Source organism: Spea bombifrons, chromosome 6 (genome assembly GCF_027358695.1).
Source record: "Spea bombifrons isolate aSpeBom1 chromosome 6, aSpeBom1.2.pri, whole genome shotgun sequence".
NCBI lineage: Eukaryota > Metazoa > Chordata > Amphibia > Anura > Pelobatidae > Spea > Spea bombifrons.
In genome coordinates, this window is record NC_071092.1 from 981155 (window position 1) to 1006118 (window position 24964).

The 24964-nt window shown below is 48.8% G+C and overlaps 1 protein-coding gene across 2 annotated transcripts; it reads right to left on the bottom strand.

The window, feature by feature from the left end:
• Positions 1-1470: 1470 nt before the first annotated feature.
• Positions 1471-23174, bottom strand: BICD2 (BICD cargo adaptor 2). Of its 2 annotated transcripts, XM_053468858.1 has the most exons (8): positions 22824-23173; positions 11586-11798; positions 9136-9288; positions 8435-8875; positions 7312-8313; positions 6770-6921; positions 3802-4009; positions 1471-1603 (listed from the first exon to the last, which is right to left on the bottom strand). In XM_053468858.1, the coding sequence occupies exons 1-8, from the start codon at positions 23055-23057 to the stop codon at positions 1598-1600; spliced, it is 2409 nt and encodes an 802-aa protein (XP_053324833.1). In that variant the 5' UTR covers positions 23058-23173; the 3' UTR covers positions 1471-1597. The 2 variants fall into 2 exon arrangements, with proteins under 2 accessions (XP_053324833.1, XP_053324832.1); XM_053468857.1 differs by lacking the exon at positions 1471-1603 and having other exon boundaries at positions 3064-4009; positions 22824-23174.
• Between the last annotated feature and the right edge of the window lie 1790 nt (positions 23175-24964).

The following is a 24964-nucleotide window of genomic DNA, read 5'->3' on the forward strand; positions in this document are numbered from 1 at the left end:
AGAGGAGAACCAAGAAAAGTCCACAAAAGATCGTTTTTCCAGCAAACAGAATTTTCCCCACTTTTTCAAACTTAAGTGGAATTTGGATTTTATATTAATTTTTTTATAAAAATTGTCATTTTACAGAGTAACCAATTAAAACATTCGCCGCGGCCTCGACAAACGTGCAGAGCCGACGCATTTCACGCTTGTTGATGCCGTTTCCAGCTTCTGTTTCCTGAAAAGAACGGCGTTTATACAGAACATGCAAAAGCCGACATTGACGCGGAACCCGGCGCCGTGGGACCTGGCGCCGCGGGACCCGGAACCCCGTTTAGTGGACGGCAAAGGATTCGCATCGCTTTAAAAAAAAAAAAGGTGAAAGCTTTTCATTTTGGTTCACAAAGTTTCCATTTTTTTTTCTCCGGATCCCTGAAATACCAAAGATCTCTCGTTTTAAAGAATCGCCGACCAACAGAATTTTTTACAATTCTTTCAGTAAATATAAGCAATTTTACTGAATTTTAAAATAAGCAATTTTTTTGTGTTTCCCTTTTTTTTGCACTTATTGCTCTTTCTTGTCCTTAATTTTTCAAAAACTGGTTTCATTTTTATTTTTTTGAAACCAAAACTCGTCTAAAATTCCCTTGGTAGTTGAGAAAGGCACTGCCGGCAGTCATCGGTAACAAAGGCATAAGAACGCTCGTTAATGGACAACTTTAGAATTTACGTTTTCTAGATGTACCAGAATTTGGCACGATAAACAAGGAAACAGAACAATTCCAATTTGGAATTTCAGTGGAACATTTGTAGAAAATTCAGTTCGTCAGCAATTCTTCATTTCCTAAAAACCAGATATTCTGGTGCTTTTAGGTAATACTACATTAAACAGGTTTTTTTTTTTCAAGTGCCTATTACTGTTTTTAACCAAAAAGCAAGTCAAGTTTTTCCTTGTTACGTTAAACTATTCCTAAGAATAATAATATGAGAACGACCCCAAAACTTGGAGACCCTGGATTTTATTTAATGAACATGGCAGTTAAAACCAGTAATTAAAACACCAAAAAATACTTATTGTAGCAAAAAAAAGCTATAGTTGCACAGAACATATAAATTTATATAATATATATATATTTAACGCCAAAGCGTGTGTTAAATCGGAACATTAGCCGAGCTCCCTGCATCATGCTGATATAAAAAAATCAACAAGTACAAAGCTTCAGAAACCAACAAAAATCCTCTGTTTTTGGGCTAATAATCCATCCGCCCCTCGATCCAAAACACGACTACATGAAATATAAAAAAAAGTAAAATACTCTAATATAAAAAGTGCACGGGTTTAACCAAAGCGGAGTATCTGACGTGAAAATACGACGCGGCGGCCCCCTGTCCGAGGAACGCGGGGGGGATGGGAGTGTACGTTACCGGTAAAGCTTACAGATTATATGGAGACATTTCTATCGCCGTGTGATAAAGCAACCGGTAACGCGGAACCGGTAACACGGAACCGGAGCACGAAGTGGTTTTCCTCCCCTGCTAAGAGCGGTACGGAGGGGCTTTAGCGGAGGGTCTGTGCAAATCAATGCACCGGACGGAACGGTCTTCTTCAGGGACTACTCTATAACTGGAAACGGAAACATAAAACCAACGTTAGACACTTCGCATTCCGTGAAGAAGCTTCGGAGAAAGTTAGTTTGAAAGCGAAGCAAAAGTACCCCAAAGAGGCAGATATTAGTGTCTGGGGGGGGGCTAACGCCAGATACGGTGGGAAGAAGTGGCGAGGGTCTCTTAATCCGAATGATAAGTGCGGCCCCGACGGAGAGGTAGGTTAAATCGACGATAAGCCCAAGCGCCATCCCAAGCAGCGGAGGCCGGATCACAAGATTCACAAATCACAGAAGTTTTATGACGACAGCATGGCGAACGGGCGACCCCCCCCCCCCCCCGGGAATATATTTGGGGCCCTTTCTATCAGATTCGTGCTCGGCAACGGTCGTCAACGGGGTTCCATCGCCTGCTAACGGCTGCTGAATTTTTAGACAAATTCCATGCATTCTGGATACGGGGCTTCCGGGACAGATATAGATTTTTTATTACGAGACCCAAAATCTGTGGAAAGAAATGCTACGAGCGGCGCTTTTACAATCCATTTTTAAGGACAATAAAGGGTTTTTGGGATCATTTGCTTCGTGGTATTAGTTGTACTTTTTATATCTAGTTACATGAGACAAATAAATATAGTTTTTGTGGATTATTAAAACCAAACGACTGGAAACCTATTTTGGGAAAGTGCTTGGTGAGAAAAAGTTCCACGAATGATTTGTGGGGGTTAAAGCGTGTCAAGCGGATTAAAGTGTGTCGAGCGGGGGTTAAAGCGCACGTCAAGCGGGGGTTAAAGCATGCGTCGAGGGGGTCAGACGCACTCAGAAAGCAGGCAGGTAATACAGGGAGCGAACTGCTTACAATCTATAAGGACGAGGAAACAGGACGGCCCAGGGCCCCCCCAACACGGCTCTGCGGGGCAACGCGTAGAAAACGCAGGCACTTCAAACAACGGGTTTCCTCCGTTTCCAGAAAACGTGCCGTTATTTTCATTACTTTGCCAAATAGGAACTTTGCTTTCAGCCGAATCTCTCAATTTATTTACGTTTTTTTGCATAGGCACAATTTGAGAAGTACACATTTTTGCCTCAAACGGGCTTTTTTAATACCCGGTTCCGCATGGAACGCAGAGCCCCGTAACCTGCATGACGCACCCAGCGCTTTCCTCCCCTCATCTCCGGAAAGAAAGTTCATGAAACCAGACTTTTCTTTCCTTTTAAAAAATGCGAGGAAACAGCGGGATTGCTACTTAACTATTTCAATGCCACGGGCAGGCGGCACTCTGCTCTGCAGTTTGCTCCGCTGGCACCGGAAGGGTTAAACCTCAGGTTCAGTAACATTTATATACAAAAATCACCGTATTTCACCCCGACAGCATGCCCGTTTCCGGCAGCTCTCCCACCTCAGGGGTGAATCGCGAGTTTGTGGTTTATTAATGGTTAAAATGTTTCACGTCTTGTAACTTAACCCCCGAAGCCCCCGGAGGAGACACCAGATGTGCATTCCCCAATTAAAGCGACACACGGAAATACTGATCATCGTTGCGTCAGACAAGCCGGTGACGCCTTGCTGATCCGGGTCCGGCCGTCACCCACCGTTTAGTGGCCGGAACATACGCGGCCAACTCCTAGCCGACTACGAGCCAACAGACACGGCTTATTAATAACGTGGGATATAGGAAAGGATGTGGCCCTAATCTGAGGGTCCGCGTTGTGCTTTACTAAACGGAAAGAGCAAACCATGCAGTGCAACAAGGGACACGTCTTCTAAACGCCTGCAGGGAGAACCAGCCCCGGACGGACACATCGCTCACCTCCATCACTACACCTTCCGCTGCTTCCAGGAGGAGGAATTATAAATCCCCCCGGCAGCCTACGCCGCGAGCCACACGAGAAGCTCATTGCTGCGCTCTTTCCCGTTCTGCGGAACAGATATGATGAGACGCAGCGGAGACGTGTTAGTCAGCAGATCCCGGTCCTCCATGCTCCATGCGTGTTTGTTAGCGGCAGCCAAGCCCGGCGGTCACCTCTTTACACGTTATGACAGTTAATGCGACAGTGCAGACAGCGGGCTTCATGCGGTTACCCAAAGCATAAAGAACAGAGTGTTTGCGACCCGCCTCGGCTAATCACAGCAGATCTTGTACTTTTCGCTGCAGTAAACCTGGTTGTTGAGGACAGACGCCTCGGACCTGTCCGCGCAGGAGCGGATTTGACTTACACTGGGGTTACTGCTCTTGGGCTTGGAGGCAGATTTTGTGCGGACCCTTTTGGCCTCGTGGTCGAGTTCCAGATGCTCCAAGCGCTGGGTCAGAGCCAGCTTCTGCTGGATGGCCATGCGCAGCAGCGAGTTTAAAGTCTTCTTCTCGTCCTCGGCGGCCGCCAGCTGCCTCTGCATCTCGTCCAGCTGGGTCACGTACTCATCGCACCTGCAACAGAACAGAGAAGCACCGGGGAAGACACGGATGTGAATTTACCACATGCATGTTTAATACCCTCACCGTATTACCCCCTACCACTTCTGCTGGGAGGCTGTTCCACTTATCTGCTACCCTCTCAGTAAAGTAAAACTTTCTAACGTGGCTGAACATTTTCCCAAGCTTGCTCAGGATGTCGTTCATTACTTGAGTCTTTTCTAGGATTAAGAATAAAACAGAAAGCGGAGGTTCAGCTCCACGTCAGGTATGTTTGGTGCGGAGTAAGATGTGGAGCTGTCGCTTATCACACGCTTATTCACACGCTCCGGCACACCTCTTACATCCAAATCACACGCTAGGAGCTTTATAGTGAGGCATAACACTCTGATGAAGATAAACATGGATTCTGCCTGTCTGGGTAAAGGTACAGAGCCTTTGTACTGCGCCTCAGAGTATGTTAGCGATGCAGAGCTGCCAGTTTAATGCTTAAGCTCACCACACTTAAAGCAGGCATGCGCGACACCCTGCAGAGAGTGCAGCAGAACCCATCACACCGGTTAATAACCCTTCGCGATCCAGAGCGCAGAACAAACAAAGATGTAAAAGCCAGATTTCAAAAGACGGGTTGGGGTTTTTAGTAACGGGAGGCGATCCTCCTTCCAGTGGCTTTTACTACGTCTACAAACACGAGAAAATCTACGGCAGCTCTCGGTACATGAAATATTCATATCGTCACTCAGCGAGAAAGCGGTCGACGTCCCCGGGAATTAATCCAAGGCTCTAACGGAAATTACTGACGTGAGGAGAATTTTAATCAAATTGTGCCGGATTTAGGGGAAAAGGGGTGGAAGTCGTGAGCTCAGCGATAACTCGTCTCTCGCGGGCAAATGAATGACCACAGGCGAGTGAATGAGCAGAAAATATAATTATCATTTATATATTATGTATTATAAACTGTATTTGTGGGGTTCCCAGGTGTTCAGACCGCTGTGTCCTTATCATAATGTAACAATGTAATAATACTGTACAAATAATGTAGTAATAATGCTGTATATATAATGTAGTAATAATGTTGTATAAATGTAGTAATAATGTAGTAATAATGCTGTATATATAATGTAGTAATAATGTTGTATAAATGTAGTAATAATGTAGTAATAATGCTGTATATATAATGTAGTAATAATGTTGTATAAATGTAGTAATAATGTAGTAATAATGCTGTATAAATAATGTAGTAATAATGTAGTAATAATGTAGTAATAATGCTGTATATATAATGTAGTGATAATGTAGTAATAATGCTGTATAAATAATGTAGTAATAATGTTGTATAAATGTAGTAATAATGTAGTAATAATGCTGTATAAATAATGTAGTAATAATGTAGTAATAATGTAGTATAAATAATGTAGTAATGATGTATAAATAATGTAGTAATAATGTAGTAATAATGTAGTAATAATGCTGTATAAATAATGTAGTAATAATGTAGTAATAATGTAGTAATAATGCTGTAGTAATAATGTAGTAATAATGTAGTAATAATGTAGTAATAATGCTGTATAAATAATGTAGTAATAATGTAGTAATAATGTAGTAATAATGCTGTAGTAATAATGTAGTAATAATGTAGTAATAATGTAATAATAATGTAGTAATAATGTTGTATAAATAATGTAGTAATAATGTAGTAATAATGCTGTATAAATAATGTAGTAATAATGCTGTATAAATAATGTAGTAATAATGTAGTAATAATGTAGTAATAATGCTGTATAAATAATGTAGTAATAATGTAGTAATAATGCTGTATAAATAATGTAGTAATAATGTAGTAATAATGTAGTATAAATAATGTAGTAATGATGTATAAATAATGTAGTAATAATGTAACAATGTAATAATGCTGTATAAATAATGTAGTAATAATGTAGTAATAATGCTGTATAAATAATGTAGTAATAATGTAACAATGTAATAATGCTGTATAAATAATGTAGTAATAATGTAGTAATAATGCTGTATAAATAATGTAGTAATAATGTAGTAATAATGCTGTAGTAATAATGTAGTAATGTAATAATAATGTAGTAATAATGTAATAATGTAGTAATAATGCTGTATAAATAATGTAGTAATAATGCTGTATAAATAATGTAGTAATAATGCTGTATAAATAATGTAGTAATAATACTGTATATATAATGTAGTGATAATGTAGTAATAATGATGTATAAATAATGTAGTAATAATGCTGTATAAATAATGTAGTAATAATGTAGTAATAATGTCGTAATAATGCTGTATAAATAATGTAGTAATAATGTAGTAATAATGTAATAACTGGCGCCAGCTCTGCCTCGGTCCCAGAAATGGCAGCAACGCGATACATTGTCTCAGACTTCTGGCTCTAGAAGGGAAGTCGTTTCCAGTTCACGTTGAGATCGTTATTTATAATCCGTGAGAAGTACCCTCGGTACGGAACGACCTCTGCATTGTTTGTGACCTTTTTGCGTGACCCGGGGCATCAATGAACGCTCATTAAACTCCGAGGCAAAGACTTTCTCTCCCGGTTTCTCTTCTGGTTATCGGATGTTTTCGTTAACGGACTATAAGTGGGAATTCTCACCAACAAGATGATAAACAGGATTCTGAATCAGAACATCGACCCCCCCCCCAAATCCGAATTTTACATCATTTCTATTAAAATGCGTCACATACAGAATAGCAGCTGGGATGCGTATTCCTCGGCTGTGATCGGCTACCCACCTGGTCGCAAACATGGCTCGCAGAGACGAGAAGGTGGCCGCGTCCTCCTTTAGCGCTTTCAGCTCATTGCGCAGCTTCATCATGGTTTCCGTGACCATCGTCTTCTCGTTCTCATACTTGCTCTTCAGGTTGGCGAGCGCAACTTCCGCCGTCTAAACGCAACACAGACAGAGAATGTTACGGAACGTCCCCGTATCGCAATGTCTACCGAGACAGCTAGAGGTCCACACATGGGGGGCATCAGTGATCGAGAGGGAACCCTGAGCGATGCCAAAACCGAGAGGACCGGGTACCAGAGGACAATATAATTAATAAAATGATATAAATGACACCTCATGCATGGAAAAATAATGTTATATGTTAGAATGCACAATATCCATCATTTAAACCCAGATTTGCATTCTGACGCTTTGGAGATTAATTGCAAAAGGACTTTCCCGCCATCTGGAATTTGAAGCTACTTTCTCTGGAGCGCGTCACTCCATGAATAAATTAGCATTAAAGGGGTCATTACGGGACCCCCATGTCGTATCCCCACTCACTTGTTTGTTGGCTTTCAGCACGGTGCGTAACGTGGCGATCTGCTCCCGCTTGGTGCTCAGTAGAGATTTCAGCTTCAGGATTTCCTCCATGAGGACCTCCTTGTCTTTGTCCACCGCCGGCCCGAGCTCCTGGCTGGCCACCTGCTGCCGCGACAGCTCCGTGTTCCTGTCCACGGCCGCTTGTAAATGTTTGATTTGATCACGGATTATGGCGATGAGATTGTAAATATTCATGGGTTCCCTTCTTGGGTCAGAAACCGGAGACGGTACTGGAGACACTGGGGATCCGGAGTCACTTGGACCGTTCTCTGGGCTCAAAAGACCCTTTGAAAGCAAAATAGGAGACCGACGACCCTTCCCTTCAGGGCTGTTTCTGCCACCTTTGCCCTCCTTGTAATAATCCAGCATGACCCTGTTGGGGGTCTCGTTGTTGCACATACACACGTGGTGGTACAGGTTGGCCAACTCCTCACTAAAGGTAACCAGCTCATCTTGCGCGACCGTCAGACTGCCTTGGCTTTCTCCGGCCACGTCGGACACTTTCTTCAATTCTTTCTCCAGTTTCACGACCTGATCTCTGTCCAGACGCGTCGACTTTTCCAACGTGGAAATCTTGTCGGCCATGGCGCGCGTTTCGCTCTCATACCGGCTCTTCTCCTCTCCGTATTTTCTCTCGCATTCGTCGTATTTGGCCTTGATGCCTTTCAGCTCCTCCTTTAGATCGTGGATCTCAGACACCGCCACCTTGTACTTGCACTCCAGAATCTCCGCTCCGTTGATGTCGACCTCGTAATAATCCCCGTCTTCGTGGCTGTCTCTCTCCTTCTCGTTGTCGAGCGCAGACTGGCGTTCCTTGGTGGCCTGGAGTTTTTTCATGGCGTCTAAGTTCTCCGTGAGTCTGCTCACCTTGTCGTGCTGCTCCGAGAGGGCGCCTTTGGTGTTCTCCAACTGCTTCTGGGACTCCTGAAGCGTAGACAGCAAGCTGACCTTCTCTCTCTCCATCTGATGTATACAAAAAAACCACAATGTCAAATTAAGACATATAGACACGTTCATTTACATTAACCTAAACAAACTACAGGTCTATACCGCGTGGGAGCGAGCGGGTGATGTGGGATCCTACCTGCACCAGCTGCTGTTTTAATTTCTGTATTTCCGAGATGTTCAGCTCACTCAGAAGATCAGAGACCAGACTCGGCGCCGGGTCATTTTTCTTGGGGGTGGACATTCTGTTGTCACCGTTTATCTTAACGATGCCGTTTTGCTCGAATCCGTTGACGACGTCATCGTTGTTGGGCTCGGTGATCTCGTCGCTGAATTTGAGGCCGTCCAGCGAGAAGTTCAGGTGGTTGCTGTACAGGCTGTCGTTTACGTTCATGTAATGGGACAGCTCCTTCCGCAGGTTGTTTTTCTGCTCCCGCTCGGTTTTTAGCGTCTCCAGCGCTTCCTCCAGCTGGCGCTCGGATATCTCCTTTAACCGTATGGCGTCTTCCAATTGGCTATTCAGGAATTCGGTTTCCTCCTCCAGCCTTTTGATCTCATGTTTAAGACCCTCAAACTCCACCTGGAAAAGGGGGATTCGTAAATTTACACGGAAAAGAATGAAAAACTCCCACCTGATTTAATTATACGTTTTAAAGGACTAATAACCATACAGTAGAAGACCACCCAATGGGGCCGCGCGGGGAAGAAGTGCTGGACGTACGCGGAGTTTGATGTATGGAGCAGCTCGATGTATGAGGTCTCAGGACCCGGAGCAGTTTATAAACACCGAGACGGAGACATTTATAACGATCGCACGCTGAAGGGTTGGAGGACACTTGCCTGGTTTTGCTTGAGGACGGACACTTGCTTCTGGAGGGAGATGTTCTCCTCCTCGAGTTCGGTGTAGTCCTGCAGGAGTCGGGCTTCGCGGAATTTGTACTCCTTGATGTCATCGCGCAGGCGCGACCTCTGAGCTTCCACATTCTGGTTAAGCTACAATTAAAGAAAGAAAGAAAAACAATGTCAGGGCTGCTAAAACGAACATTAAATCAGAAGCACAAGCCCCTCCGGCACGCACAGCCGACCCCCAGCGCTCTCCACCCTGACCAATCAGCGGGAAGCACAAACTCAAGTACGCAGCGCACGGTGATGATGTCACTCAAAACGGGAGGGGCCTAACACGAGCATAGGGTTTCCGGCGGGTACAGATAGATGTCAATGACTTTATTAAACAGAAAAAAATACTAAAGCTCAGCAATCAGGAGCCAGATATCAGATAACAAAACCCCCCCCCCCACGGGTCGTTTCTTCCATCCTTATTCTCGATGACTTCCAGCAGGCGCGCCTCTGACACGGGAGTCCTGCGAGTGATCGGTGCTGGTTGGACGCGGTCCAGTAACCTAACCCACTGTAACCACCTGAAAGACAACGTCGCGCATGCTGTGTAGCCGTCGGGAAACAGGGAAGTTGAGTTGTTTTGCTGGGATGAGTCACTCCCTGAAATAACTTCAGACACGAGATAATAACTCCAGCCGATGACATCATGTTCCTGATTCTCTGCACGCCAAGCAACTTAACCCTCTGCGTGTCAGCGGGACCACCGCTCTGCGTGTCAGCGGGACCACCGCTCTGCGTGTCAGCGGGATCACCGCTCTGCGCGTCATCGGGATCACCGCTCTTCGCGTCATCGGGATCACCGCTCTTCGCGTCATCGGGATCACCGCTCTTCGCGTCATCGGGATCACCGATCTGTGATGGACCACTCCATTAAATTAAAAAAATATTTTAAATACATCATTTTAATAAGTTTCTAAAATATACGGACTGCACAACCAATCAGGGAGCGGCATTCCACAGCCCCCGGTGGTTAAATACCCTGTATACCCCCCCGACCGGTTACATGGAGGCAGTTTTCATGGCGTGTTGATTAATCTAATTGATTGGATCAGCACCATGGCTGACTGAGCGTAGTGGGAGTCATTGTGCTAAATCCGCTTTAGCTGCATAAGTAAGAGGGACGGATAATATCTGAATCCGCAAACCCAGACAGAATTAGCATCACAATCAGCTTCCCCCGTAATTACGACAATTATCAAAGCGGACGAGCGCTAAACGAACACAGACGAGCAAAAGAGACAAAGAAAGGGTTTAATTACCAAAAAACTGTAAAATGGAGAATTATGCTGGTTTTGGAAGGTTTTGGGGTATATTATGGGATTTGATACAAACGCTGCTGATTGGAGACATCTGTGTCTGGACCGGAATTCTCCCTAAAAAGTATCCAGCTGCGCGGTTTGTTACGGTGCTCGATTCACGCTGCAGCTTCCTCTGTCGCACAAATGGCGGGTAATCGCTGTGTCCATTCCACTCCAGAGTCGGCCCTCGGGGCCGGAGATGCCGCTTCCAGCGCAGAGAGGCAAATCCCTTCCAAGTCAATTTGTTCTGCATCCGCGGGGTCCGTAGAGCCAGCAGCGCCTGTTTACTCTCCGATTGTCTATTTAAAGGGACGGTGCCCTGGGAATAATGTTTTTGGGGAGTTTTAACTCTATATGTGTTTATTTTCTGGCATTTCCCCTTTAATCGCGATTCTCGGGCTCATCGCTCCAGGCGTCTGCAGAAGGACGCGGAGAACTTGGCTGCATTTCTCCTGAGCAAACACTTTTCGTTTAGCTGCCGGGTAACTTCTGTCGGGTTAGTTCATTAACTCACGCGGCTTCTGTTTGCACGGCCCGCGTCTGAAGGGGGTCCGGCGGAACAGCAGCCGGCAGAACACCCGATAACCGCGAGGTCCCCAGAGATCCGGATCCCGACGCTTCGGCCACCGTACGTACGTTAATGCATAAGACGGCTACGTAATCGCAGGGGGGATTCCGCACGTTACCCCCATGTGCACTTGCCCCTTCCCCAACGCCCCGAGCAGTGAAAGAGACGCGTTCAGCCAAAGACATCTCCCTGCAGGCGATAAACTCCGCGAGTCAGCTCTGGCTCGGTTAATGCTGCAGCCAATCAGTGTCAGACTACGGAGGAGGAAGGCTGCTGCCGCAGGGCTGCAGCTTCTGTGTCAGGTAAGTGGAAGGATGCGTATTAAGGTGCGTTGGGGTTACTCGCAGAGCGCTTTAATGAGATGGGGAGACGTCACTTAATGAGATGTCACTTTAATGCAGCTATTCTGAATACAGACCCCCCGGCTCTCTGAATGAAGAAGGGAGGATACCACATGTACAAAGGGTTAATAACGTGGACGTGTGCAGATACGGATTACGTCCCCGGGCCGTGGGAATGAGTCTCACCTCTTTCAGCTCCTGGGTGACGGAGGTCAGACGTTCGTTCTCAGACAGGGTATTGGCCACGACGTTGCGCGACTGTTTGAGCTCCGTCTGCAGCTCCAGGACCTTCCTCATGTAATATTCCTCTTTCGTAGCCGACTCCTGGATCAGCGTTTCTTCTCGGCTCTCCCCGTCTGCCGCGACTTTCTTGTGGTTGCTGTGCGCTTGTCCGAAAGCCTGGGGAGCAGAGGTAACAAGTTACTGACAGCCCCCGAGAACACAGGCTCAAGGGCTAGCAATCTAATCACATGTCACATGCGTTACCTGCTTCGGCCCTGTATAGGCGGCCTACTCTAACCGCGACCTATTCAGGGCCGACTCGCTGAGTATACTATACATTATACAGGGCCGGCCTACTCTGACTATACATTATACAGGGGCCGGCTCGCTGAGTTTGTTATACAGGGGGCCGGCTCGCTGATTTATCTATACATTATACAGGGGGCCGGCTCAGCCCTTCATCACGTGCATTAAACTGCGGGTTTAGTGAATCCCCCTCACAGCCAGCGCCCCGACCCGCCGCACGTCACATAATCCTCTCCATCAGACTCGGATGTCTAGAAATCCACAGCCTTCGGAGAAGGAAAGGTCGGCTGCGAGGACAGCCGGGGTCATCGTCACGAAGCCGGAGATGGAGGAATTCTGCAACCCGCGGAACACAACGACCCGAATCCCCCAAAGCAGAGAATTCAGGGACCCTGAAGGACAGCGAGGCGGCCAGCGGCCATCAGTCACGGGCAAGAACAGCTTCCGTGATTAATAACAAGCCGCTGCGCGTCTTACTGCCCCGTAGGCAAGGTTATACCCCCCGTCCGTGCCTTCCTACCACGCGGGGCTGGTATATGGCGACCCCCATATCTCAGAAAAAAATCATATGGAAAGAATGGGGGACGGGTGTCTGAACCGACGGCTTCTTTCAGCTCAAACCCTTTGTTGCCATTTTTGTGCTAACGGTGGATGACGTGCGGTAAAAATCGGCCATCGTTCCAACAAAACGCCTCGTCTACCGCCGCCACGCTGTATGTATTATTCATGTTCTGGGGTTAGACAGCTGGGCTGCCGCTAATAAATCACAGCGAGCAGCGACGCGGCTGCAATCAGCTCCTCTCCGCCGGCGACACCAAAGTCTATAAATTCAGAAACCTCATTCCGAAAATACACAATAATGGAAGGTTTTCAAAAATAAAATATTTATGGCTTCGAATGGAACAGTAATGTAAGATTTTACTCAGGGAGTGGTAGATAAATGGAGCAGCCTCCCATTAGTGGTAGAGGGTACACAAATCCCCAAAATCCAAGGATGGAAAAAGCGACACAGAATCATGTTAATTAGCAGATAAAGCCCCCGTCCCCCCGGGCTGTCCAATGACCCCCTTAGACAGATTTGGCTGAAAATAGGTCAGCAGCTGATGGATAATTCATAGCTGCCCCTCAGCGATGGTCGCAACGCGCAGCCATGGGGCAGAACGTGGCACGGGGGCCGATATGTGCAAATTAACGATAATGAAACGCTCGCTTCCCAGTAACGGGGTTTGGTTACGGGGCAATCCCGTAATTTCCAGGCTCCTCTCCCGAAAGAGACGTCTCAAAATATCACAGCCTTTGTGTAAGTAGATGAGACCCCCCAAACCACGGCTGTCACAAGCCCTGTGCCCGGCGTCGCGCATGGAAAGGACTAATCCCCGGATTAAAAGACAACAAGGTCGAGAGCAGAAGTCTCTGAAACGCGCGACCTCTTCACCTCTCCACGTCTCTCGGTCTGGAGGTCTCTTCTAGGACATCTTTATCCATCAAATTTTTTACTATTTTAAGCGTATTTAGGTGTAATTAACGCCGAGCGAGCGGTTCTGCTCCGAAGGCTCCCGGGCTAATTATGGGCAGCCGACTAATGACAGAACCGGAACATTAACCCCTTTATTCAAAGATAACTCCAAAATCTGACATTCTGTAACAATCAGTTCCTGAGCCGCTCTGTTAGAACGATTACGATCTGTGCCGGGAGAATAACCCCAGTCTCTGACATCACAGCTCACGGTGACATCATTATCCACTTCTTGACGAGCCCCGCGAGACGTTCTGGATTCCATTACACCAAATGCAGCTCCAGACATCACAGAGGCTTCTTTAACACGAGCCATGCTGCCCCTTTCACGGCTGAAATAGGACGCCGATTGTCCCGGGCCAGAGACACGGAGGGCACGGGCCGCCTCAAACAGCCTTTTGTAACGAGGGCTCTCTGATTACAGGCAGAATCCCGCAGAGAGCCGCGCAGGCGCCGGGTACAACTGCTCATTAAATGACAGACGTCACCCACTTAACTATTTAACGCGCGAGGGTATGTCGGGACGTAGCTGCAGAGCGATGGGGTCCTATCACTCCTATTTCTTGGTCTTTTTGGTGTCCTGTTTCATCAGACCCAGAAAACGCGCTATTTATAACATGGATGAAAACGCGGTAATGTTATCCGGAGGTTTATTTTAGGGAAACTTCCTTATTGCCCCAAACAGTCAGAGCCGCTATAAATACCAACCAGTCGGCGTTAGCGACTCTTATTCATGACGACAGACGCCGGTTCCTAAATGCTGGCGTTCATTGGGTTCATCAACAGAGCGTTAAAGGGATTTAAAAACATTTCAAAGCAGAAGAAAGGATCACGCGCGCTGCCGGTACTAGCGAGTGAATTATATGCAGATCGGCTGCATTTCCCTAACAAATAAAGAAAACCTGTGTATGAAAAAAAAATTTACAAACAAAGGAAGAAATAGTTTCCAAATTTTTTTAATTTTAAGAAACGTAAATCCGCGCAACACAAGGAATCACCATGGAAACTAGCGGGGAAAACACTGAACGAGATGACAAATGTGCTTCATTTACACAATTCAAAGAAAAGCCCGTGAAAATAAATCGCGTCGCCTCCCGTTATAATGAATGATCTGAATATATTAACCACTTTCGCCTTTTTTTCTTTTAAAGGAATGAAATCGAGTCATAATATTTAGCCAAATGGCGCAATGCCATATAATAACCATCTTATATTAAATAACAGCCAATGAGACAACAGACGCTTAGTATATAATATTATAAAAGATTCCGAAACAAGATTCGCTGGAATCCATTATTATTATATTTATTAATATTACATAAGTTACGGTGAGTAAAGGTGATGGGAAACTTTTCCACTTAAATGTAAGGGGGTAGTAGAAGTATTATTATTAAACCCTCATCTACAGCCAGAAGGCTTGTTTCTCCCTCAGAAATCTCATGCTGCTGCCACAACCACAAGGCATTCTGGGTAGGCACATGCAAATAAGGCCTTTTGCCTCTATATCCACTTTATACATGGAACCCTTGAAAGTAATTGCCCCGCTGTATAGAACAGCCTTTAGACGAAAATCGGGTAAGAGGTGCAGTAGCCAGAACACCACTCGTGGACGGCGTTTCATCCTTAATGGGACTCGTCGGCATGAGGTTGTGATACCGGCTTAATACTTGAGGCTTGGGGGAAGCACGAGAAATACCCCTACTTGGGGGATTTAAATTAAACCTCAGTCCCGAGATTGGAGACATCATTGGGGAGGAAACCCACCGGTTACCAGCGGCAACCACTGCAACAAACGTGTCTCAGAAACAGAATTTAAGTCAAATTTATTCAAAATCCAGTAAAAAGACAAAAGTGCATTTTGATGAATAATTGACTACCAATCCCCCCCCTGCCCCTGGTCGCAAGCAGCTCCCAGTAAATATAATCTCTTGGCTCCGATTAGGCGGACGGATTTAGCGAACGCGCAGCTCGGTCCTGATATTGGTCTGGAATCTGCTTTTCCTGAAACGATCGTGGAAATGAGTTTCAGAGCTCAGCGTTTCCTAATACGACGCTTCGTGGGACTCCAGATATCCGGGAATCAAAGCAGAGTCTGAGAACATCACACAAAAAACCCGATCCCGATGGAACGGCTCGGGGCCGACGGGGCCAAACGCAGCGAATTCAGATTAATACACGAGCCGAGGCAGCCGCGTCCGTGATATCTCCGGCGATACACGCTGTTAAAATGTAACATTAGAAGACGTTCTCCGCTCTGCTGGTAATAGAAAGTGTTAATGGCTGAAGGTTTCAGGGATGAAGGAGTTAAGCAGATGATGTCACCGGCTCCATGTTTACGTCTGGCAGCGTATGCCGCAGCATTCTTAGAATTGTCTGTCTCTCTTTGCTAAATACGGTATCGCCGACGGCCTGCAGGGGCCACAGAACCAGGTCCCGATTCTAAAGCCCAGAAAGGGCCAGAGTGGCATTAACAAGATGGGGGGGGGTGCTTTAATTACACCAAGAGCTGGAAGGCTATCTAGCGTATGATGTCATAGACTGTGATGAATCGCTACTCCAGGCGGCTTTGGGATAGTAACCAGGGGACGTGGAATTAACCCTTTCGGTCAGTGCTCTTCAGGACTCCGGTTTTTAGCCCTTCTCCAGGTTATGCTGCTGTGGTTCCACTGATTACCTAATCGGTTAAATGGCCCCTGCCGCGCGTGTCCAGCGGGAGACATTGGAGGAGCATTGTTTGGATTTGGAGCACAGCAGGAAACATGACTTTTCGCGCTCCATCCCCCTCACGTTACCCCGGCAGGAGGGGAAGCTGCCGCCACGTGATCCGGAGTCTGGCTCCGGGCTATTTTTATACAACCTCGTTACAAATGCTTTTTCCTTGGGAGCTCAGCTCGGCCGCTCAGAGATCCTCAGCCGGAAGGGCCTCTGAATCCACAGGGTTTGTCCCCGAGGCCAGCGAGCCTTTCCCGGAGCTGCCCGACGCGAGGTTAATGCATATTATCCCCGTTGCGCATGCCCTCGCTTGTATACACACGCATTGTGTACAGAAACCACGTCGCAATCTCTGCGGGTATATCCGTCCACACACACCAACGCACACTAACCCCACAACTCCTGGCACTGCGCTCCTCACTTTCCTTATCGTTTGTTACACAAAGATGTGAAAAATCTTCCCATTAACACAACAGACCCAACGCTACAGTCACGTCACAACAGCCAATCAGTGCAATCAGTGCGTGCGCCCCGTCCCGGCAGGCTGGACAGCGTCCCGCAGCATTAATCTGTCTCTACAATAGCAGCGATCCGTCCTCTTGTACGGCACAGAGAGGGGATTTAGCGCCGGTTAGAAGAGATTACGGTTTGATTGCAAGCGAATCCGGCACACGCGGCCTTTTATACACCGAGCTTTCGCGGGCACCGCCGGCAGATACATTTGCCAGTCTTAACGCGCCTGCCCATGAGACGGCCGGGGTAATTCAGAATAACCCGCAGCTGCTGTCTCTTGGACACAAACCTCCATTCATCGGCATTCAAATGAGAAGCCCCTGCGTGGCGGCCAGCTGCGGGCAGAGTCTCGGGGCATCGCCTGCTAGTCTATCCGGTTCCTGAGCTCCATGGAGGGTATGGGTGGAATAACAATAAAAATGGCAAATACTAACTATGGATAAGTTACGAGGAAGGCGACCATTTGTAAAGTTATGGTGGGATACGGTGATCAAAACACATTATCGAGTCACGCGCTCCATGTTTGTGAACGGTCCCCAAATTAAAACCCCTGCTAAGAGCACAGAAATTAATCCCCCAACCTCCGCAAAATATTAACGGATAACCAAAGCCATTCGCTGAGAGCCCCCGGGGCGAGCCCTAAAGCCTCCGCAAGGCGCACCTTTGGGGTCTCAAATCCATTCTGGATGGATGATAAGGAACAAGAAGACTGGAAAAGAGGCGGATAAAGACGGCCTACATCAGCTCTGCGTGACATCAGCTCTGCGTGACATCAGCTCTGCGTGACATCAGCTCTGCGTGACATCAGCTCTGCGTGACATAGAGTAAGTTGCTGTTTAGGTGATCGTCCTCTTAACTGCATGCTTTTCAGAGACGGAAGCAGGCCTGGAGGGAGCGCGGCACGGAGGGAGCGAGCGCCGCATGGAGGGAGCGAGCGCGGCACAGATGATGTCTCGTCACCGACCCTCTCCCCGCTCGCTGTGTGATCTCAGGTCACGCTTTTTTTCTGCCTAATTAAGATAATCTGCTGATGGCTCCATTGTTATCAACAACGTCCGACTAAATTAGCTTAGAGGGGCTACAGAGAGCTACAGGGGGCAAGCGGTGTCCCTTTAAATAGGTTACAGCGATCCATTCAAACAGATTGGCCGGCGCGGTGCGGTAAGGTCACGACCAATTATCCGCACACACATCACCGATGGCCGACAGACGGAAATGTATCTCCCATGGAGATGGGGGGGGGATGGGTATCTGTGGCCCTGCCTGCCCCAAAAGGTATTACTTACTGGGAAGGGATCACACGCCGTCTGAGACAAACGTGAATGAATGTAATCAGGATTAGGCTGCCGCGTTAAATCACCTCCCATTATGTCGGCTGAATCTTCTGCCACCTCACTGACCCAAACTTGGCACCGAGTTACCGGGCGCCACAAACCGGTCTCCACGCCTCCGTGGATCGGCATTTCTCGTACACGGTGTCTAAATGTCTAAAGCCAACAGGTTATTGTCTTTTATGATTAATGGGCTATTTACACATTAGTTGAGCCGATCCCTCGAGGGCCGACCCGGCCCTCCGGCTGCGACGCACACATAGGGACGAGATTTTTGCTTCGAAACGTTGCCGTCAGACTCTGGATATTTCATACCCACGGAATGCCGGAAATATCTCACGGAACCTCGAGTGACGCCCTTGACCCCGGGGTTATTAGCAAAGATAACACTCCAGATTTCTGTGTGAAGAATTTCAGAACAGAAAGGCAGCTCGCTGAGACTCGCTGCCACGGGCCGACGTCGGGCTGCGAGATGTCGCGCACGCGCTCGCAAACAGCCAGAGTGAGCGCAATCTGTAACCTAAGCTTCTGATTATACAGATTACAGAACATCTGTCAACACATCCAAAATCCCAACTTCCTGCCCCAAAAACAGACTCCCCTGACGGGGCCGCGTCATGTGTGCAGCTCCCGGTGACAGCCGTGACTATTGCCCAGGACCCCCGAGCGCTTGTTTGAAGTACAGCTGGGGGGGATTCTGTATCGTGGCAAATAATCCGTTTTTTGGAACAAAGAACATCGCAGACGGAAAGCCTGTTACAGAAGATGCAGAAAGCGACGCTCAGCTTCAGACGTAACGGTTCTAATCCGCGAGCGGAAACCTTTCCACGTGTTGGTTTTCCATGACATCGCGTAACAGCGAGGTTCTCCGCCGCCTTGGACGATGCGAAGCTCCGGTCTCCGTCTAAAAGGTGTTTCACCGGCAGCGCATCACGTCCATACGCGGCTGACGAACGCGAGATCGCACAGAGACGCACGCTAACCCCTGAGGAATCGCACGCTAATTATCACAGACTGAGATGACGGTAGCCTGTCGGTGCCAATCCTCACCGGAAGAAACCAAGCAGCGGCAGCGAAGGGGTTTGCTCACAGTCTTATTGGTCGTGTGGGTTAATTCATTCTTAAAAAGAAATATTTCGATTCTGCCGGCGGGAAGAGCCTGCCGCTGACCGCCGGGCCTAGAGTCTACAGAAGCCTCTCGGAGTCAGGGGGTTCTGGGGGCCAAACTGAGACTCCAGTGCAATTATTATCATTGGGGAAGAAAAAGCACAAGCTGCCCAGACCTCGGGTAATTCTCAATGGCCGAGAACATTGCTCAGTAACAAGAAGCACAGAGCTGGACGGATGCTGGAGGAGTGAATCAGACACAGAAGGGTCCCACGCTCCGGCCGGTCCTGATTAATCAGAATAATGGGGATTATAACACCCCCAAAGCCCCCACGTACCGGGGCAGAATCTCTCTGACATTCTAATCCGGGCCCTGCCAACAAAACAATAAGGAATTAGGAAAGCGCGTGAGTCGGGGCTCGGAGTCGGTAAGGAAGGTTTAAAAAACGGTTGGGAGGTTTTCATGCCGCTGCCAAAAACGACCGTTTGTACAGCGAGAGGAGAAGTGATGACGGGATCGGGGTGTAATCTGCGGGGTCCGCCGCTAGCCGCTTCCGCAGGACACCCGTCCGGGGACTCGAATCCACTTCATCGCGAAGCTCCCTGCAGACCGTGAGGCGATACATTGTAAATGTCTGTTCTGTTAGAGGATCACAGGATTTGGGGGTTCAGAACCCATTTTCTTCGAGCCTTTATTACATCATCCACCAGGAAATGTGCCGGGAGGGCAGGGGGATTGCTGATGGGACCCCCAAACCCGAGGCTTCCATCCTTCAGGATATATATATAACCGTCTCACTCGCTCGCCCTTGCCTCCTTAGTCTTGACTATGATGTCTTACAGGGGCAGTTATCTCTGGTTAGTTCCTGATCCCCTCCTAACCCTGAACTGTTTACTATGATGCACGTCATTCCCGGATAACAGCCTTGCAGAAATGTTTGGCCCTCCCGGCCCTCCCGGCTGCCGTGTGAAAGAGGCCGTTCATTTGGGGTTTCCAGGGAGATGGTCCGGCTATGAGCCTCCGCCATTCACAGCCTCCCTTCCCCCCAAAAAACACGAGCCTCGCGTATGAATCGGCCTCTCTTCTCGCCGGGGGCCGAGGGGGTCCGTCCTCCATATCCGCGTCTCCCCTTTGTGTCGTGTAAACGAGGTTCTGATACATTGTTACCCGAAAATCTATAATCAACTTCACAGCCAGCGAGAAATAAAATGTATCAACGCGAGACGTTTCATTCACAAGCTCTGCCCACACCGACCATAAACGCTGCCTGGCTCCACACATAGAACCCGCCGGCAGATCGGCCCCATCCGGCCCCCCGTCTAGTCGCCCGTTTCTCCTGCTGTAAAGACTCAAACCTTAATCAGTCGTTGGTCTCGTCTTAGATTCAGGAGCCGTATGTCTATCCCATGCATGTTTAATCCCCTCACTGTATTACCCTCTACCACCTCTGCTGAGAAGCTGTTCCACTTATCTACTATTGTCTCAGTAAAGTAAAACTTCCTTCCGTTCCATCTCAGTCTCTGATCCTGTAGCATTAGATTCCGGTCTCTTGTTGTAACTTCTCTCCTCCTTTTGAAATAAATTCCCTCCTCTACTTTATTAACCCCTTTACTTAACATCCCGTCCCAGCATGCTCTCTGCTGCCAGCCTAGGTATCCCGGCAGGAATTGACTCGATGCCTTCGCTATAAACAGAGCAAGAATAAGAAGGAAATCCGGCGACCCTCCGTGTTCTTTCCAAGGACGGCCTTCCACACAGCCCCGCGCATGGAGAACTCCTCGCAGCCGCTCACTGGTAATCACTAGTCCAACTCTCACTACACCCGGCCATACCCCGACTCCCTGCACCTCTGTAAACACCCCGGGGCCGCCTTACTCCGGAGGTAATTCAGCCGGCATTCCAGAAATACCATGAATGCCCCAACAAGCTGCCTCCTTCTCTAGCTAAACATTTACAGACGAGACGCTCCGGCCCCGAAACACCGACGACCCACGAGTTACCCGCTCGCCGGGGGCTACCGCGTCCCCGGATTTATTAGTAAATATACCGCCACTGCAGGGCTTCCATGTCCGGTCATTACTCTTCACATGTAACACGTAAAACATCCCGTGTAAGGTAAACATGTTCTTGGAGCCGGGACGGTCCGACCGCATTCCCTGCGCCGTGACTTTACCCGGCAGATTCTCACTACTGACGGTTACCTCGTGTTATAAAAACATGGAACACGCTATCCAAACACATGAGGATTTTCCACATATTGCTGCCGGCCTCGGCGACCGAACGAAAAGTAATGCTCAAACATGCAAACAGAATGCATTGAATGCGCCGGAGCCCTGCATGCGCCGGAGCCCTGCATGCGCCGGAGCCCTGCATGCGCACGCCTCTGGAAGCCCCTCTGCTTCCTTTACTGTTCAATGCAAATTCAGGCGCAGCTTTTATCTATCGTGGATCCTGGAAAACGTGATCTGTCAATATTTCCATAGGAAGCTCCAGCCATCTACGCCAAATCCCCCCCTACGCGCCCCGCCGGCGAGCTGCTCTGTCGGAGCCGGGGTCGTCAGCCCGCGCATGTTTCCCTCACAAGGGGGTTTATGGAAAGAGTCCTCTCTTCACGTGTCTGTGAGACAGCGGAGGAAATCCCACCGCATTCTCCGGCTCCGAGTGGAGGAGGGGAGGCCGGGGAGCAGATGTCTTGGGAAGGGCGCTGAGACGTTCTGCGCAGGCTCCCGACACGGTGCCACATCTGCTCAGTGCTGCGTCTATAACTCGGCTCGTGTCTGCTGGGGTCCCCGGATCCCCCCTGCGTGCCCAGAGAGGGGCTTTAACATTCCGGTCTGTCTTCTCATTTATCCCCCCAACTCGTGTAATAAGAAGCCGTCATAATCTTCTGCGGGTGAAACCCAACGAATCTGTTCCACATTTTTCCAGAACTGTGAAAAGAGCGCGATTTGCCACAAACGCAAGAAACCATTAACCCCCTCCCTGCCAGAGCCACACACAGCAGCTGTAGCTCCACGGGTACCACGGACACGTATGTTTCCCTAACACGCTGGGCAATCCCACCAAAAATCCAGGGACATTACTAGCGAGGAGGAGAGGGGCAGAAGACGGGGGCTGCAGCTGCCTTCCGGCGGCACGGGGTCCCTCCGGGGCAAATGCAGGAGGCGGTTTATAAAGCTGTAAGGGGAATTCTGCGCAGCTCTGTATTGTGGGCACGCGTATACTGTCAGGTTAGCTGTATACACAGGGGGGCACTGGCAATGCAAGGGTGGACATGGAAGCAATAAGGTGCTCCGTGTGGCAGCAGTAAGGGGCTTCCCACTCTGCCAATACTCTGACAGCTGAGGGGTCTCTCCTATATCACTCAGGGGTCTCCCCCATGTCACTCCGGGGTCTCTCCAGAACCACGGACAGGTCCCCTGCACCCCTCACAGGGACACCCCCCTGCTATGTGGTACCCCCCGGGGTAGCTGTGCCCTGCTGTTATTTCTTCTCACCCCACTGTCATAGGTACCAACCTCCCTGTACCTGACCCCTGCCACTGCTAATGTCCCCTGGTCATGGGGCACAGCAGGGGCTTCTTATTGCCGCTGTCTACCTTCTTACTGCTTCTAGCTCCTTTCTATTCGCCCCCAACCTCCCCTCTTACTGCCCACCCCACTCGAATTATTGCCCCTGTCCCCCCTTCTTCCTGCCACCCCTCTTGTTGCACCTACCTCCCTGAGCTGCTCCAGCTCGTGCCGCACCGTGTCGTGCTCCAGCTCCAGCTCATCGTAGTGCTGCTGCAGCTGCTGCTTCTCCTCCAGCACCGCCAGCCCGTACTCGGCCGCCTGGATCTTCTCCCGAGTGGTCTCACTGAGCTCTCGCAGCAGCCGCCTCACCTCGGACCGCAGCCATTCCGACCCCGAGTCCAGCAGCAGCCGCTCGTACTCCTCGTCATCCGCGGCCATGGCGGGGCCCCAGCTCCTGACACACACACACCGCGCGGGGCCCCTGCTCCTCACACGCACTGGCCTGGAGCCGCAGCCAGGGGCAGGCACGGGGAGTGTCTGCCAACACCCAGCGGGCGGCCGCAGTGCATACAATGGGCAGAGCTAGAGCAGCCTGGGCGGGGCTGACACTTGGCAGACGCTCCCTCTGCCGCCTCAGGGCACTGAGAGTGCGCACTAACTCGCTTGGGCCAGGGAGAAGACGTGTGTGAGGGCACTACGCATGCGCACTGACCGTAGGCAGGGGCGGGAGAGTGGGAGCGTGCTGCTGAGGAAGACGGGGGTCTGACAGGGGGTGGCTATCAGCAGGGGGCAATCGCCACAAGCCTAGCCTGCAGTGTCCCATTATCTCAACTAGCCCCGGGGCCACAATAAACAGCCAAGTATGATGGAATCAGCGGGGGTTTATTGTCACTAAAGGTTAATGATGGGCTTTTTAGTTACAGACACCTCTAGGAGGGGCTTCAGATCGTATACAAGGGTATGTATAACGCTGTGGAATATGACAGCGCTATATAACATAATAAATATATCATAACCCTGTACATAATACCAGCACGAAACAGAATATATGGAAGACAATTACCGCCAAAATGCAGCAAAGGGCCCCTGTCATGTAAACTAGGCCAAAAGGGCCCCTTGACAGGAAAAAGTAGCTGTTAACGATGACCGGCACCCTCAGGATCGGCCCATGGCGTCAGCCGGTATGCACCCTTCACCAAACGTAACCGGATATCTATGTTTTTGGTTCAGACTGGGAGGTAAGAGGTGCTGGCGATTCCGGGGACTCTGATAAAGAGGAGTTTATGAGGAAAGCGCTTAATGCCCGGAATATGGGGTAATTCACCGCATTCCTCTAAACTTTCTGCCCCCGCCCTCGGCAAATGCTCCCGCAGACTGCTTACTACCCCAAATAATGCATGTTTAGGGGGATTTGGAGCTGGTGCTTTGGAAAATGTGAGTATGGAAATCTTGCTTTCTTTTTGCTGTTTTGATGTACTCGGCACTCTGCGGCTCGCCATTGTTACAAAGCGTGTTTCACGGAATCAAAGCACCTTTGTTGCCTTCACTTCCTGTTGTGCTGGAGCGTCAACGTTCTGCTTCCTGTTCCCCTAATAATAACACTTATTATAAACACCGTCACAGTGAAAATACTATAAAACAATTCGTCTACGAAACGGCAAAAACTTTTCTAAAATACAAAGAAACACATTAACATTTTGCTACGTTGTGTTTCTTGAAATCTCCGCGGAAACGCTGCTCGTTAGCCTCTTAATTAACTTCATTAAAATATACGTCTGGAGCAGAGACGCATCATTCTCTGGAGGATCTCACCTCCAATCCTCTAACGCTCGCGTTTCTGCGCTTTTGGTAAGCAGCCCTTCTCTGCTGCCGAGGGGTCGCGAGGGGATGTGGAATTCGGCGTCCCCCTGGCGAGGTGTCACGCGGTCTCATGGAGCGTTCCTCCTTACGCAAATCAAATCAATGAAATCATATTCAGGTGTCATTAAAGAGACCCAAACACGCTCGTCCATTGCATGATGCGGCTTTTGCCCTCGAGATGCTCCATAATGACGACATTTTACCCAAATAATTGGGGATTCCACAATTCCTGGTGGGAATGGCTGGGCTTATCGTGCGTTTTGGCACCTGTCGGCCATAACGCTCACTTTACCATAGTGCGTACTTTGCTAAAACGTTAAGTGTCACTTTAAACCATTAGATTTTTTTTTTAAGGAGCGTCTGATTTAATTATTTTAATTGTTTGGTCCTCAGACACATGACCTGAATCCCAGCCGGGGGAGGGAGGTAAGCGTTAGGCGCTCAGACGCTGAACATATTTCCAAGAAAGCAAAAAGAAATGAAAA

What these genes read in the sequence shown, in the direction of transcription:
- BICD2 (XM_053468857.1), bottom strand. Translation starts at nt 23,057, where the DNA reads ATGGCCGCGGATGACGAGGAGTACGAGCGGCTGCTGCTGGACTCGGGG. An exon ending in TAAAACAGCAGCTGGTGCAG is followed by an intron (nt 8,314 to 8,434) that starts GTAGGATCCCAC and finishes TGTATACATCAG; the next exon opens with ATGGAGAGAGAGAAGGTCAG. An exon ending in TGCTGAAAGCCAACAAACAA is followed by an intron (nt 6,922 to 7,311) that starts GTGAGTGGGGAT and finishes TGTTGCGTTTAG; the next exon opens with ACGGCGGAAGTTGCGCTCGC.